This window comes from Hydra vulgaris, chromosome 15 (assembly GCF_038396675.1).
Source record: "Hydra vulgaris chromosome 15, alternate assembly HydraT2T_AEP".
Taxonomy (NCBI): Eukaryota; Metazoa; Cnidaria; class Hydrozoa; order Anthoathecata; family Hydridae; genus Hydra; species Hydra vulgaris.
Genome location: NC_088934.1, coordinates 25,687,619 through 25,705,000, shown reverse-complemented (window position 1 = coordinate 25,705,000; position 17,382 = coordinate 25,687,619). Strand labels below are relative to the sequence as shown.

Below are 17,382 nucleotides of genomic sequence, written 5' to 3'. Positions count from 1 at the left end.
TTTAGTAACTTCTGGTTCACTTCAAGGTTCTATCCTTGGTCCTGTATTTTTTCTCATCTACAATAATGATCTTCCCAACAAACTTTCATCTAAAGTGAGTCTACTTGCTGACAGCTCAACTTTATAACTCTTTATACTGTTTTGTCAAAAGTCTTCTCTTTTGGATTGCTTAGAACAGACAGCTGATCTTAAATCTGATCTCACTTCTGTACCAGCTTTGGGCTTGCAGTGACTTGTGAGTTTTAACTCCAACTAAACTCAGTGTAGAAATATAGCTATATTGATGAAAAAAACCACTCTAACTGAGTCCTCTTCTTAACATCTCCTTGGTTCTTGTTAACTAATAACATTCCATGGAACCAATATATACATTCCATCGCAAAGTTAGCATTTGCTAAGGTTGCCTCTCTATATGGTGCTTGCCATTCTCTTACTTTTGATTCCATTCTCTACCTCTTCAAATCTCTTAATTGTCCCTGTATGGAATATTGCTGTCATATTTGGGCCGCTTCTTCTAATGAAGCTCTTTTTCTTCTAGACAAAGTCCATAAACGCAATGTTAATGAAGTTGGGGCTGCCAGTTTTCCCATCATTTTAAGGTTGCATGTCTTTCTCTTTTCTGTAAATATTATCGTGGTGCCAACTGGATCATTGGTATTAGAGCCAAGACATTTAGTGTGCACTTAGGTCACCAATAACTAAATATTGGCTGATGAATAAAGAAAAGGTTTCACTCAGTTTAATCAGAGATAACAAAGAAAAAAAACAACAATAAAGAACAAAAAGAAAAGTGATTAAGTAAAGAGGTGCTTATAGATTCATACCTTTGATTTGAAGATAAAAAATTTAAATATAAATTAGACAAAGAGCAAGTAAGTCTGGTGATTTTTGCAGGAGATAAGATTAAACTAACGAAAAGTTACTTTAAACTTATTGTTTACTTCCAAACAATGTTTGTCTATGCTATGAAATACATTTTAAGTTTTTCTGTCAGTTTAGATGTACTTATTAAGTGCATTTGTATATGTACTTTATTTTGGTTAAACTTCAAATTTTCAAAACCTTTGAATTATGCTCTTCACTTTTTTGATCACTTTATTGATTTCTCAACCATTTAGTCAATAATTTATATTTATTTTATGTTTACGTATGTTTGTTTTGTGGTTATGTATATTTATTTTATGGTTAAGTATTTTTATTTTATGGTTATATATATTTATTTTATGGTTACGCATATTTATTTTATGGTTATGTATTTTTATTTTATGGTTATATATATTTATTTTATGGTTATATATATTTATTTTATGGTTACGCATATTTATTTTATGGTTATGTATATTTATTTTTTGATTATTTATTCATTTATTTCAAGTCGTATTTGTTAATTCAAAAATCAATATATATGCATAAAAAAATTGTTTTTTAAAAACTCGCACTCAATCTTAACTTGTAAAAACCAGCCGCTGTGCGTAGAAACAAGTTGAGTATTACCAGTGATGTGGTGGGGTTCACTCAGAACTTCTCATTTATTAAGCAAGCTTCTAAAAAAAAGTAAAAAATAATTTTTTATTCGTATATTCATAAAATTTTTTTTTTTACAGGAGAAAAGGATTTCTTGTTGTGGATTTAGATAACCTGGGAATTTCAAAAAAACATGCAGTCTCTAACAAATGGGATCCTTCTGTTATAGAATGGAATCCACATGATGCCAATGATGAACTATTTGCATCTGTGGTAAGTTTCAAATTAATTTAAATTAAAATATTAAAAATGTACATTTGTATTTCTCAAAATGTCTCTGATGTCATCAGAGACATTTTGATAAATACAAATGAGACATTTTGAGAAATATTTAAATAGCCATAGTTGGGGAGGATGGGGGCATCAGTACAAACATCAACTTTGGGTTTGAGTAAAGTCAGAATTTCAAAAATTAAATTGAGCAGAATATATTTATGTTTTATTTATTTAAAAAAAAAAAAAAAATAAGAAAGCAGAGTCATTGTCATTGGAAGTTCATTATTTTGTTCAAAATTTAATGTTAAAAATTTTCTTTTCAAATTGGTTGTTACTCACTTGGTTGCTACTCTATTGCAAGCCTTCTTTGAAAAAAAAAAATGCTTAAAACAGTCTAATGTAAATTTGGTGTCATAAAATTCTCTTTATTTTTTTATTTTTTAAAGACATAAACTTTTTTAAATTACTGCAATAATATTAATTACCACAAATTGAGTTAAATATTATTTAACACTTTATATTATTACTACTAGGGAATGTTTATTTTCTTTTCTTTTTTCTTTTTTATATTAAATAATTAAATTTAATATTACATTTTTAACAATGTTTGATATGAACACATTTCTTTCTTTTCTCAACATTTGTATAAATGAAATAAAATTTGTTAAATTTTTTAAAATGATCGTTTCTTAAATTTGTAATTGCAGATAAAAATGATTTTTTATTTAAAAAGAATAGTAACAAATAAAAAAATTACGCTAATTTATTTACTTTACTTATTAAAAGTTTATTATTTTATTAGCACTTTTGTTGTGAAAGCTATTGCTGTATATATCATTTATTAAAAAATAATCGCTATGCTTGCGTTATAAAAAAAACTTGCGTTATAAAAACTTACATTTTGTGCAAATTTTGGCACCTCGGAACACGTTTACTTAATTTTGAGTAAAAAAAAAAAGTGTTTTGGAAGGAAAACCAAAAAAACAAATGAGCTAATTTTTCTTTAAGAATAAATAGAATTTAAATATTAAACAATATTTAGTAATGTTTTAAATTGAATTTGACAGTTAAGTTAAACCCAAGCAGTTAACTTTTATTTAATTAAAATTAAATATACATTTTTAATATTTAGTAACATTTTAAAATTAATTTGACAGTTAAGTTAAAATTGAAATTAAAATTAATTTTAAAATAAATTAAGTAAAATTGTTTTATGCGGACATAAATTGCCAGCAGCTTAATGCTTTAAAACAAAACATGCTATTGATTGCTTCTCTTTATATTGTTATTAAAGTAATTACGCTGTTATTATATTAAGTTTTTAAATCTTATTTTTATTAATTTTTTATTCTTATTTTAAAATATTTTGTTATTTAAAATTGTTTACACTTTTCATGCTATTTTAAGTTACTTTTGCTTAAAGATAAGTAAGTTTAAACTTTGAAAAATAAAGTTATGAAAAAATAAAGTTGTAATAAATACAAAATAAAGTTGTAATAAATAATTATGACAAAAATTATCAGAACAAATCTCCAAGAAAATGCCATTAATGTCCTTGCTTCGTAGCCAGGCAATTCACTTAATTTAAACCCTATCAGAGTATGTATGTACAATACATCGAGTGACTATCTAGGGATAGGTGCAGTGGAGTGCACAAACATTGGCTAAGAGTTTTGGTTGGGACTGGCATCTATTAACTAAAAAAAGGTATTTTAAAAAATTTTAAAACATTTTCCAGTCTTTTTTTCCAACTTAAAAATAATCATTTTATTAAAAGCATAGTAAAAAAATATATATTCTTCAAAAAATCTTGTAAAAATGTACTCTTTTATTTTTAAAAGAAAATTCATTTTTTATGGCATAAAATCTTAAATAATAAATTACCTTTATAGGTAAATTATTATTTTAGATTTTTTGAGGATTACACAGGTCAACAAATTTTTTTTTTGGTGCAAGCAAACATTATCCATATAGGTTTAAAAGAAAACATGCAGATACATATGTATCTACCTGTTAATCAGAATTTATTATTACAAGAATATTAATATTACAAGAATTTATTATTACAAAAATAAAAGCTTCCATTCCGGAATATTTATAAATTATAACATTTCATTAATAATGTGATGTTATTTGGTGTACATCTATAATTATATAAATATAGATGTACAACAAATAATATTTCATTATTAATGAAATGTTATATTTTATAAACTCCCCGAAATATAAATTGATATAAAATCAATTTAATAAAATTTAAAAATAATATTAAAACAAAATAATAAATTTAATTTATAATTTAAAAAAATGCAAAAATATGCATCAAATGACTAGACCGAGTTGTCAAGTCCAAGTGACTAGACCGAGTTGTCAAGTCCAAGTGAAAAAGGAAAAAATTAGGAAGAGAGAAAGTTTAAAAAATTAAAAATATATATTGAACAGATGTTGAACAGATGTATTGAACACAAAGACACTAGAGTAAAGCGTGTAGTAAAAAATAATAATGATAATTTAGACACTGCGCATGTAATTGAAATGATAAACTCAGACTCCTAATGAAAAATCATGACCAATGCGCAATGTCTAAAAGAAATATAAAATACAAAACTTAACATGACATGCTCAGAGTGGGAATTTATTTTGCTATACTTAATGCAGGTAATCTGCGGTGCTTGAACCAGACTGAGCAATGAAAGGCCACAGAGAAATATGAATTAAAATTTTTTGCATTACTATTAAAATTTTTTTTTGTTGTAGAGTAGGATAAGTAATAAAAACAAAGAAAAGCAAATAGATGTTCAGAAAAACCACAGATTTATTTTAAAAAGGAAAAGCTTATACACAAATTATAGTCAATGGTAAATCTTTCGTTAAAGAATAGAATAAACTGGTGTAAGGGTAAACGGTTTAGCTTCAAATTTTAAAGAAAAAATATTTTATGTTTATTTTTTTTTTGTTCTAAAGGAAATTTTTTACATTATATAAATATATAAAAATTAAGAAAAATATTCTGAAAATCTTTAAAAAAATTAATTTTTATGAAGAAAAATACGTTTAGTTTCCCCCTTATAATTGGGGAAAAGTAAACTAGTTGATTTTTAATTTTTTAAGATATTAAGAAAATCAAGCAAATTTAATTAAAAATAAAATGAAAACTAATCTTTTTAGAAATTAGGTTTATAAAAAACTATTTTAATCAAATATACAAAAAAAACTATTTATTAATTAAAAAAAAAGAGTTGTATCATCCGCAGAAGCAGGTTTGCGGCATTTTTTCATGCAAAGAAACTCTTCACCAATTTTGTATTTTTTGAGTAAACACGATAGACAAACCCAAAACTTGCAACTAAAAGCTTCACATTGGTACCACATTTTGTTTTGAGTTGGCAAAGCTTCTCAAACTCTGCGCCACTTTTTGCAACACTTGATGTCTTTGTCTTGTCTCGGTTTTTTTGAACATTGCACTTGCTGAGTTTCATCTAAAGCTTCACTGAAGTGAATTTTGTGTTTCTTTATTTGTCTTGACCTTTTGGCCTCTTTGTCTTTAGTTTCTCAAGCACCTTAGATGCATTTAGACACTGGCCTTCAACTCTTGGAGTGCTGATTTTTTCGGTTTTTTTTTGCGTGTCAATATGGTGGCGCTGTAAAACATTTTTCAAATTGTCTTCAAGTTTTCCGGGGAAGTGTTGCAACATTTGATAGGTTTGAGCAGGAGTCACTGGTGTTGTTGTTAAATTTTGAAGTTGGCGAATTGTTGGAGTTTGATGCTGAAGGATGATGAAGCAGGCTCGTATGAAGATGATGAAGCAGGCTGAGATGATACTTAAAATGTTTAAGCAATTTGTAATTTTTTAGATAAATAACAAAATTTTTTAGATAAATAGCAAAAGCTGCCATATTTATTTACGTTTTAAATAATTAATAACTATTAATTAGTTTAAATGCGCTCATCTTAATGCATAAGTGTGAGCAATTAGCATGTTAACTCTTCCCCCGAAAAACAATTATATTGGTTTTTTGCTCATAACCTTTTTCCGGAACTAGCAAATTCAATTTTGAAAAGAGAATCTTGATCGTCATAAAATTTTCTACAAAACAGCTTTTTTTTTTAGTAAAATTTAATTTTAATTTTAGGATTTTTGAAGTTGATTTTTTACAAAAAAAAAATTTTTTTTACGAGGATGAAAATTTTGAGGTGTGCTAAGGCAAAATTAAATTTTTAAAAATAATTTTTACACCTTTAGATAAAGCACAAAGTTCTCTACAAAACAGTGCCTCGCATTTTTAAAGATTTTTTGTTTCAGCTTTCAATAAATGTAAAAGAAACAAAATTGCTAAAATGTTTACTTTTTTTTTCGTTTACTCTTACCCCAGTTTATTCTATCTAAAACAAAACAGGACATATAAGTAATCATCCTCAGTAAATACAAAAGTTTAAGATTCTTTAAAACAAACATAAATATGTATAGATATATTAATATTTAAAATATAAAATAATAGGAGGTATAAGATAAAGAAAAAACATTATTGCTTTTGTGTAATCATAATTAATGTAGTGGGTAATAAATTTCTCTTCAGAATCACATTTATTATTACCCGCATTTTGAAGAGGCTCAGCACCGATACAAAGTTTATCCCATCAGATAAGCATCATTGCCATTTATGCATTACCCTGTGATTTACACCTACTCCCGACTGCAGTAAAAAAGGACTACAAACAGCCAAAACCCTAACTTCACCCAAATTTGTAAAGTAATATTATTGAAGAAATTTAAATTAAAACAAATTTAAAATAACATAATATATATACAGTGTCTGACAAAAAAAAAGCTTAGATAGACATGCAAGAGAACTCAACTAAATTTCTACAACTGATATAGAAAAAAATAAACAAAAAATTTTTATTTGGTGCATTGATTCTTAGATAAAAAAAAAAAACAAGAAAAAAATGACAAAATTTTTTATTGAAATAACAAAATAGACCAAACTAATACTTTGTGGTGAAGCCACGGCTTTTGATCACTGCCTTGCACTGACGAGACATACTCTCAACAAGTGATTGTAAGAGTTCCGCATAAATGTTCTTCCATTGATTTTGAAGAATTTTAAACAACTCTTCTTCATTTTTTGGAGCTCTTGTCTTGATTCCATGATCCAATATACTCGAGAGTTTCTCGTTAGGGTTCAGATCAGGACTTTGAGCTGGCTAAGAAAGAACCACTAATTTTTTGTTCTTCAAATAATTTTTCACATTGTTTGCTGTATGTTTCAGGTCTTTCTCTTGCTAAAAGACCCAACTTTTATCTTTAAAGAGCTCATTTGCACTAGGTATCAGTTGATGAATTAAGATTTGTTTGTACATTTTACTATCCATAATACCAGGAATTTTATACAAACGACCAACATCCGATGAAGTAAAACATCCCCATACATTCACTTTTTTATCGTGCTTTACTGTTGGCTGTGTTACTAATGGATCGTAAAGTTCATTATGTAACCACCAAACACGCGACCATCCACTGAAGTGCAAACAAAATGGTGACTCACCACTCCATAAAACATTTTTCCATTGTTCGATTGTCCAATTCTGATATTGCTTTGCCCATTGAAGTCTTTTTTTCCGGTTACTTTCAGAAATAAATGTTTTTTTAACGCTCCAGTAAGATTTAAATTTCCCAATAGAATGGATCCTTCGAAGAACCGTCCGTTCGTCGACATCCAGTTTAAAATTTCTCTTTATTTCGGCTGATGTTATCTTTCTATTCTTTCGAACCTCTCTTATAATTAATCTGTCCTCTCTGGCAGTTGTTTTATGCCTTCTTCCGCTCCCTTCTTTGCGTTTAAAACTTCCCGTCAAATAATACTTGAACAAAAATCTTCGAATTGTAGTGCACCATCGATTCAATTTTTTTCCAATTTTATGGTCAGTGTATCCACTTTCATGCCATGCCACAATTTGGCCCTTTTCAAACTCAGTGAGTTGTTTTCTTATCTTTTTTTGAGTTGTCTGTTGCATTGTTCGACTTGGGTGCTTTGATAGAAAAAGCGACAATTGAAGCAAGAAAAATAATTTAGAATTACATTTTCGCTCACAATAAATATTTATTTCACAACTCGCCAAAAATTTGTCCGCAATTCGACATGTCAAGCTCTAATTGACAAATAATAAAATGACGTTAAAATGTGGTTGTAGTTTGCCCAAAGATATTTCTAGAATATTAAAGATACACTATTGAAATTATTTCTTCCTGAAATAGTATTAAAAAATATATATATTGTAAAGAATATTTGATTGTCATTCTTTTTTGTTGTAATTTTTTGAGAGTTTACCTAAGCTTTTTTTTCGTCGGACTCTCTATATATATATATATATATATATATATATATATATATGCATATATGTATATATATATATATATATATATATATATATATATATATATATATATATATATAAATATATATATATATATATATATATATATAAAATAAGATAAATATATAATAATATAAAATAGTAAAAATTATTATATTCTAATAGAAAACCACACTACCAATGTGATAAATGCTGTTAGATAAAACTTTATTATAAATAAAACAAGTTACTAAAATTGGTACTTGTTGGATAAATAAATTCAAGTCGATAAGATATAAAAATATATATAAAAAATTATAAAAACAACAAAACTCATTTCTCATTTCTCATTTTGATTTCAAATATGCAACTCATTTTTCAACGTTGCATTAAGTTGTAAAGGTATTTGGGTTCAATTATTTACCATTTAGGAATAAAAATCCTAAATGCTAGAGTATTGAACCCATCTTTACAACTTGATACAATGATGAAAAATGAGTTGCATATTTGAAATCAAAATGAGAAATGCAGTACAAAAAACATATTGTTTCCTCTGCATTTTCAAAGTTTTCATTTAATATCTCTTTGTTTGAGATAATATACATTTAAAAAATGTTTATTTAATATTATTAGGGACCTGTTAAATGTTTAAGGGTCTAAAAAAACTTGTAGGTCTTCACCATGTTTGGAGAGAGTTGCAAAAAAATTCCAAAAAGAAACAAGATGTTTACAAGCACTCTGAGAAGGACTTTTAAAACAATTTAGATAATTTCTTTAAAATGCGGTAGTGGTGTCGTAGTAGAGCACTCGCTTTATAAGCGAGAGGTTCCGAGTTCGATCCCCACCACGTCCCTTATAGTACCGCGCTCAACTTGTTTGTCAAGGTTTGTGTTTCGGAGTTATAGAGTTGAAAGAGGGTTATAACCACAAGTAGCCTCCTCATCAGAAGTGGCCTTATCGGCCTTGGGGAGATGAATTATAAGGAAAAAAAATAAATAAAAAAATAGCACATGGTGATGCTTTGGAAGGGATAAAAATACATAAACAAAGAGAGCCAAGGCATCCAGGATGTTCAGCTTCTTTTTCTGCTAATAAATAATTAATTCTTAAAATAAAAAACTAATTTCTGCTGATTTTTTGTAGACATATAATCAGCAAAAATTAGTTTTTAATTATTTAAAATTAGTCAGCTGAAAAAAAGAAAGGACAATATAGAGAAAACTAAAAGAAGAAAAAAAAAAAAAGACATTAGTAAATGTGTTTCAGGAGTTTATTGTCATCTCTTACTACACAAGATTTTATAGAAACGCAAGAACATCACAATCAACACACCAGCAACAACAAAAACCCTGAGGAACCTTTACCCTCAACCTCTCAAATGGTAAGTTCTAGAACTACAACAAAAAAGAGGAAGAACTTTATCACATTTTAGGCAAAAAGAATTATAATACAGGGCCATTCATAGGAGCTAATGTACTTTTGGAACAAAAACTAGACAGTGAATTACTACTTTTTGCTTGGCATCATTATGTTTACGACCTCGTTTTAAAATATGTATTTGAAGCAAAAATCCACCAAGTCACAAGTAGCCCTGATATCCCAATGTTCAAAATGTTTAGAGATAACTGGAAAACTATTAATCTGGCTTAGTATATTGAAATATACTATGATATTGTCTAACAACCTTTTAGTAATACAACATATGAATAATTGTTGACATTTTATAATCAATAACTGCAAAACCTATTGTACGTGATGATTATTGAGAGTTAATTGTTATTTTCTTAGAAGATGATAATTAGAAAAAAATTTAAAATCTTTTTTACTTTAAATTTGTGTCTGTCAAGAGCACAAACTTATTTTCTCAATAAAAAAACACGGGTTTTTTAGAGACCCGTTTCAATGTGGGATAAAGATTTTGTTTATATAGAGACAAAAAGTAAAATTTTGTCCTTAAGTTCAGTTAATGATGCAGCTAAAAGAGCAGTAAAACTTGTTAAAGATGGTCACTGCAGTAAAACTTGTTAAAGATGGTCACTGCAGTAAAACTTGTTAAAGATGGTCACTGCAGTAAAACTTGTTGAAGAATATCATGGTGCAAAGGAAGAACAAAAGCAATTTTTGCTACGTTGTGTGCAATCTGTGTCCAGATTGTAAAAAAGTGACTTTTAAAGAAAAATATCCTGCTAGATCTGTAATTTCATATTCTTTTAATAAATATTTTATAAAATATAAGTGTTTCAGTTGATTTAGCTACATAATGAAAAAGGTTAAAAACAGTAATTTTCAAAATCTTCAGAGTTCTGTTGGCATGCGTTAATTTTGTCGTAGGAAAATAAAATTTTGTATTTAAGTAAGTCAAGATGTTTTAAAAAGAAATAGGGGGTATGTATTTTAAATCTAAAGAAAAAAATTTCACTTATATAAGGGACATCCTAATATATATATACTAGGTTGTCCCATAAGTTCGCGGGCACTTGAAGCTAATATTTTCAAACATAATTTTTTTTATGACGTTTGACTCAAATCAATTAATGATTGATATTATTTTGTAGTATTTTTATTCCTCTTTAGTATGGTGTATCGCTTTTTGTAATTGTGATTTAAAAGTGTGTCTTTTTAGTTCTAAAATGACGGACGAAAAATATGAGATTCGCGTACTTTTGCGTCACTATTGGAAAAAAGGACTGAGTTCAAGAGATGCAGCAGCTGAAATTTGCAATGTGGAAGGCGAGGGAATGGTCAAGAAAACCGCAGCGGCCAAATGGTTCAAGCGCTTTAACAACGGCGAAACCAGCCTTGCAGATCTACCCAGGTCAGGCCATCCAACGACAGTAAACAATGAGGCGCTGCGCGAGCTGGTGGAGCAGCAACCACAAACTAGCACCCGCAGATTGTCGGAAGAGCTCGGCCCTTCCAAGTCCACCATCGATCGCCACCTCCATCAAATCGGACTCGTCAATAGGCGCTGCCAAGAAGTTCCTCACGAATTGACGCTTGCGCAGCAAAAACGACGCATCGACACCTGCACCCATCTGCTCGAAAACCCCAAGGACCTTCGTTTCTGGCGTCGAGTTGTTACTGGAGATGAAAAGTGGGTCTTCTTCCGTAACGCCAATAAGGCGAACGTTTGGATCCAGCCCGGCCAACCCGCTCTACAAGTCGCCAAACAGGATCGGTTCGTTCACAAGGTCATGTTGTGTGTTTGGTGGAATTTTGAGGGGATAATTCACATTGAGCTTGTTCCAAATGGTCTTGCAGTGAACAACGCACTCTACACTGAACAACTGGATTGTGTTTACGCCGCTCTCTCGGCTCGTTATCCTGCCTTGGTCAATCGAAAGCGCGCGATCCTGCTACACGACAACGCTCCAGCACACACCGCCGTTCGCACCAAGGAAAAAATTTCGGAGTTGCCTGGAATTGAAGTTCTTCCTCATCCTGCATACAGTCCGGACCTTGCGCCATCCGACTACCACCTGTTCCGTTCGATGGCTCACTTTCTTCGCGGTAGGACCTTCGATTCTTTGGAGGAGGTCGAAAATGGGTGTAGAGAGTTTTTCGCCTCCAAACCGGCGGAATGGTATCGTCGCGGAATTGAGCAATTGGCGCAAAGATGGACGAAAGCTGTAGAAAGCAATGGAATTTACTTTGAAGAATAATTGTTAATAAATATTAAGTTACAATGAAATAAAGTTTTGTCGCAAAGTGCCCGCGAACTTATGGGACACCCTAGTATGTATATATATATATATATATATATATATATATATATATATATATATATATATATATATATATATATATATATGTATATATATATATATATATATATAAATATATATATATATATATATATATATATATATATATATATATATATATATATATATATATATATATATATACATACATATATATATATATATATACATATATATACATATATATATATACTAGCTGGAGTTACCCGGCGTTGCCCGGGTTAATATTTAAACTGGCTTACCTGATATCTGTACACAAAAATGGGCGCAAAAATTGGCCCAAAAAAGGGTACCCCCTGACCCCGGGGGTCGGGGTACGGGGTCAAAACCTAGCTAAGAACCTTCTCCCCCTCGAGGACTACCCCCATGCCAAATTTCATCGAGATCGTTGGATTTCTATAGAGAACAAACAAACAAACACACACACAAACACACATTGCCCTTTATATATATTAAGATTAAGATAAGATAAGAAGATAAGATAGCTGGAGTTACCCGGCGTTGCCCGGGCTTATATTTAAACTGGCTTACCTGATATCTGTACACAAAGATGGGCCCAAAAATGGGTCCAAAAAATGGTCCCCCCTGACCCCGGGGTCAGGGGGGCCCATTTTTTGGCCCCCTTGACCCTGGGGATCAGGGTACGGGGTCAAAACCCAGCTAAGAACCTTCTCCCCCTCAAGGACTACCTCCATGCCAAATTTCATCGAGATCGGTCCGGCGGTTTGGATTTCTATAGAGAACAAACAAACAAACACACACACATTACCCTTTATATATATTAAGACTAGCTGGAGTTACCCGGCGTTGTCCGGGCCAATATTTAAAAGTAAATGAGCATCTGGAACTTTGTTATACTAATTTTGGGCTATGCACAGTAAGATTGTGCAATATTTTTTAGTGTTGCACAATAATCTCCACAAGAATTTCCAAAAGAACATTTACTCAATTTTTTCAATTAAATTGATCTCTCACACTGGAAAAAAAAGTTGAACATGTTACAAAAGTTAAATCATAGGTAATTTCTTCACATTGGATTGTTATTGTTTTCTTTTAATAGGACTTCTTTAAAGAGGATTTCTTTCACTGAAGAGTCTTCTGATAGACAATGTTCTTGGTTTTTTCTTCTGGAGTCAAAATGAAAAGATTTCGTGGAGATCCAACTCTGGAGCATGCAACATAGAGCTGGCCGTGAGAAAAGCAGGGCTGTTCCAAATTAATGCCAGCCACTTTGAGTGACTGTCCCTGCGCTTTGTTAATGGTCATGGCAAAAGCCAGCCTGACTGGAAACTGGAGGCGCTTGAAACTGAATGGGAGGTCATTGGGAATCATTGGAATCCTTGGAATGAAGACATTCTCACCTTTGCCACATCCAGTCAGTATAGTTGCTTCAATCAAGTTTGAAAGGATAGCTTTGATGATGAGTCGAGTTCCATTGCAGAGCTTGGGACTGTCGAGGTTGCGAAGGAGAATGATTGGTGCTCCAACTTTCCGGTGAAGAATGTGAGGAGGACATCCAGATGGTTCTAAAGAGTTCAGAAATTCTGTTGGATAGTTGACAGCTTCACTGGGGTCCATAACCATGTCAATGGAGTTGTAGGACTTTTCATTGCCTGGGAGCATTTTCTGGATCTGCATATTGATCTTGGTGACAGACTCATTTTTGGGAGCCAGAATAGCTCTCTCACAGATCCAGTCATGTCTGGTGAAACTCTGCTGGATGTTGGGAAACACCTTGACAATGAGTTCCTCTGCAGAATCCACCAGTGTGCAAAAGTTGGCAGGGAACTTAATGAGCCCTGTCTGCACATCAACTGGTGCCTCACCATTGCCCAAGGCAAGGAGCTGATTGGAAAAGGCTCCTGCTGACAGATCACCAGACAACTTTACCCTCATGTTTGTTGTCAAATGAAGTGTTCTGACACTCCTCCACAGGTAGGAAGCTTTTAGGTTTTGCCAAATTGCATGGCTGAGGCTGCAGAGCCACACTGGATCCCATTTTTGGCCCCCCTGACCCCGGGGGTCGGGGTACGGGGTCAAAACCCAGCTAAGAACCTTCTCCCCCTCGAGGACTACCCCCATGCCAAATTTCATCGAGATCGGTCCAGCGGTTTGGATTTCTATAGAGAACAAACAAACAAACACACACACATTGCCCTTTATATATATTAAGATACATTAGGGTGGAGTGAATTTTAGTTTTTTTTACAATTCGTTTAGCCTGGGTGTGCAAAAGTTTTCTATTCATTTCAGAATATCAATGCTCTAGGAAATTATCTTGAGGTGCCTCAAGACCTTTAAAATTTTAATGGGTCCCTAATATTATGTAAAAAAAAATTTTTCAAAAGTATGTCATGTTGGGTCTCAAAAGAAGCAAAGTTTTATAAAAATTTCAAAAATAGAAATTGTTTTATAAAAAAATTATTATTTAAGATTTTTTTGAAATTATAATTTAAAAAAATAAACTTTTTTCATTTTTAGTTTAAAAGGTCATTTTTTCTGCAATAAACTAACAATAAACTAACAATAAAATAACAATTTTTTTTAAAAAATAATTGTTAAAGTCTCAATATTCGATTTAACAATAGAAATTCGATTTAAGCTAGTTATAGCTGTATGATAAAATATTTACTTATAAATATATACTTATTTCCATAATTAGAGTTCTTTCTTTTGTAATTTGATTTTTTTCTATTTTTTTATTGAATTGTATTTAGTAGGTGATGATTAATAAAAGGTATAGAAATAAAAGTACAAAAATTTATAATTTTGATAATTGAACATAATTTAACATTCTTAACATTAAATTTTATAAAATGTGTAAAGTTGTATAAAAAATACGTAATATTTTTTTTGTTTGTACTGCTAATAAACTACATGATTTTAACAGATGAATCAAAAAGTTGAAATATGGAATGCAGAAGAACTTTACGATGGCAGTCCAAAAACAGTTTTATCAGGTCACACTAGATCTATAAGGTAAAAATCTTCTTTTCACAGTCTATAATGTTTATAATGTGTGATAATATTTATAATGTATAATAATTTTTAATAGCTCTCCCATAAAATACGGATACACACCATTTCTATACTTATTCCTTACTTCAATATTTTTTAGTAAGCATTAGAAAAAAATTTTTTTTTAAGCTTAATTTTGTTCACAATCAATGAAATTTATAAATTAATGACGAAGAGCATCACACCAGGCCACTCTAATGAAAATACAGTCTATTGAATGAAAATAGTCTTTAGCTATCAAATTACAGTTAAATGGTATGATGATGATAGTTCATGTTTGAAATTATTTATATTTGTTGAATTTACAGTGTTTTGTGTTAAAGTTCCATGGTTTGACTATATGGTTGGTAAAAAAGTTATTTCTTTCAGCACAGTTTTGAACAATTTGTACTTTGAGTTGTTTGATGTGTCTGGGAGCTCAAAAACTGTACTTCGACGACATTGAATTAGGTTGACACTGAGGGACCACAAAATTATTTATGTGGATTTTGTTGTTGATTTTATATTGTTCAATAAGATTGGCTCTTGCTTGCTGTTGGGTTAGCATTGTCAGGTTTAATCTTGATAGTCACTAAGTGTAAGGTAAGAGCTTTATGGTAGATATATGTTTTGTGGCTAGATATATCTCGAGTTAGATATGGTGACAAGAATTGTACTGCAAATTCCAAGTGTGGGGGAGCATATTAAATATGCTTTCTACATAAAGTTTCTTTTAGGTTTTTATAAATTCTTTTTCAGAACATCCACAGCTTATTAGGACCCTTGCCCCGTTAACAAATTTTGTAGAAAATTATAGTTTGAATGCAAAATCTTTTTTCCAATAAGAAAGAAAGTTGTCTCTTTAATGTGTGTTAAACGTGCAGACTTAACTAATTACCTAAGCACATTAATAACATAAGTATCTCTATGACATGTACAACAAATTTCTTCCTGTGTTTTGATGTTTGTAGAAGTTTAAATCTTTTTTTTATAAATTCTCTCCCTTCTGTTTGTTATAGTATATAATATCTTTATATATGTTATATTATCTTCTGTTTGTTATAGTATCTTTATGTATGTTTATCTTTAGGTATAATATCTTTATACATGTTATGTATATAATATCAATAGAACTTTGAAAATGTTTTATTTTGTATTTTAGAAAATTTGAAAAAAATTGAAAAAAAAATTAAATGTGTAAAGAAAAGGACTTGAACCCCATGATGAACTTTAGAAGGACAGCGAGCTAACCACTTTGGCCACTATAGATGTACTATACAAAGACATACTATGATAAACTATTTATTAAACTAATTTATTAAACTATTAGATTTACATCAGACATCAGAAATAAAAAATCAACTAGAACATTTGATATACTTGAACCCATTTTAAATGGTATCCATATATGTAACTGTATTAAATGGTATCCTATAACTTCTTGAGTTCACAACATCCATTCACATGAGGTTTTAAGAGACAAGCTGGTTTCTATCATTCACTTGAACTCAGGAAAGCAAAATTAAAGATGCTAAAGATTTTTGAGAAAAACTTTCTCAAAAAATAAAAATAAAGGTGTAAAAATAAAATTAGAAGTCTGCTAAGGTGTAATTAGAAGACTGCTCATTCATCACTTCTATGAGGCGAAATACTGAGTCAAACAAAGAACTTGTTTTTCTAGGAAAATGTCTAGACTTTTTTTTGTAACTTTTATCATATTAAATATTTGTAACTAATTGCTGCATTGATAATACATTACAATACAAGTATATTAAATTTTTTTAAATTTTCTTTTTTATATGTTTTTTTATATGTCAATTGATTAGAGCGTATTTTTATGGTAGCTCCATTACGAAGGTAGCGCCATTATGAAGGTAGCGCCATTATGAAGAAGTTTATTATTTAAGCTTATTATTTGAGGTTCATTTTACCACAATTTAAAAGAAAATTTTACATAAAGTTTTTCATTCATGGTGTTTTCTTGTTATGTTTTTAGTAGTAAGAGTAGATCCCACAAAGCATTGCTCAGAAACAATTCACCTCAAATCATTTATCAAGGCAATTCTTTGTTTTTTGCCACAGTATCCCTCAGCTCCAATCTGTCTGTTCCTACTCCACCCAAGAGGGATAGCCATTTTTATTAGTAAATCTTGGATAAAAATGTGCAAGTCATATAAAATAAACAACAAAAAAAATCAAAAAACAAATGTAATAAAATAAAAAAAAAGTTTTCAACTTCTTTAGTCATAAAGATGGGCTTCTGCAATGATGTGGCATGTTTTTTGGTCATATTTTTTTTTAATGGCAATTGGTATCATATGTAACCCAAGTATATGGTATCTATTAACAAACATCATCCTGGATCCTCAAAGCAGTGTGGCTTTAATAATAAAAATAACTATCCATCCATTCTGATGGCTATGTATTTCAAAAATGAATGCGTCAGTTTCAAGATGTTAAGTACGATGACTATGGAAACAAAATGGTATCATTCTAACTTTTTAGCAATTTAATGAAATTTCCTTG

At 30.3% G+C, this 17,382-nt stretch overlaps 1 protein-coding gene across 3 annotated transcripts in view; it reads left to right on the top strand.

Moving 5' to 3' along the window:
- Positions 1 to 17,382, top strand: part of LOC101239697 (GATOR2 complex protein WDR59) — a 214,285-nt gene that overhangs the window by 24,653 nt on the left and 172,250 nt on the right. For all 3 annotated transcript variants that reach the window (XM_065819078.1, XM_065819080.1, XM_065819079.1), the window contains 2 exons: positions 1,605 to 1,737; positions 14,750 to 14,838. In XM_065819078.1, coding sequence (XP_065675150.1) covers positions 1,605 to 1,737; positions 14,750 to 14,838 — 222 coding nt within the window. The remainder of the gene's footprint in view (positions 1 to 1,604; positions 1,738 to 14,749; positions 14,839 to 17,382) is intronic.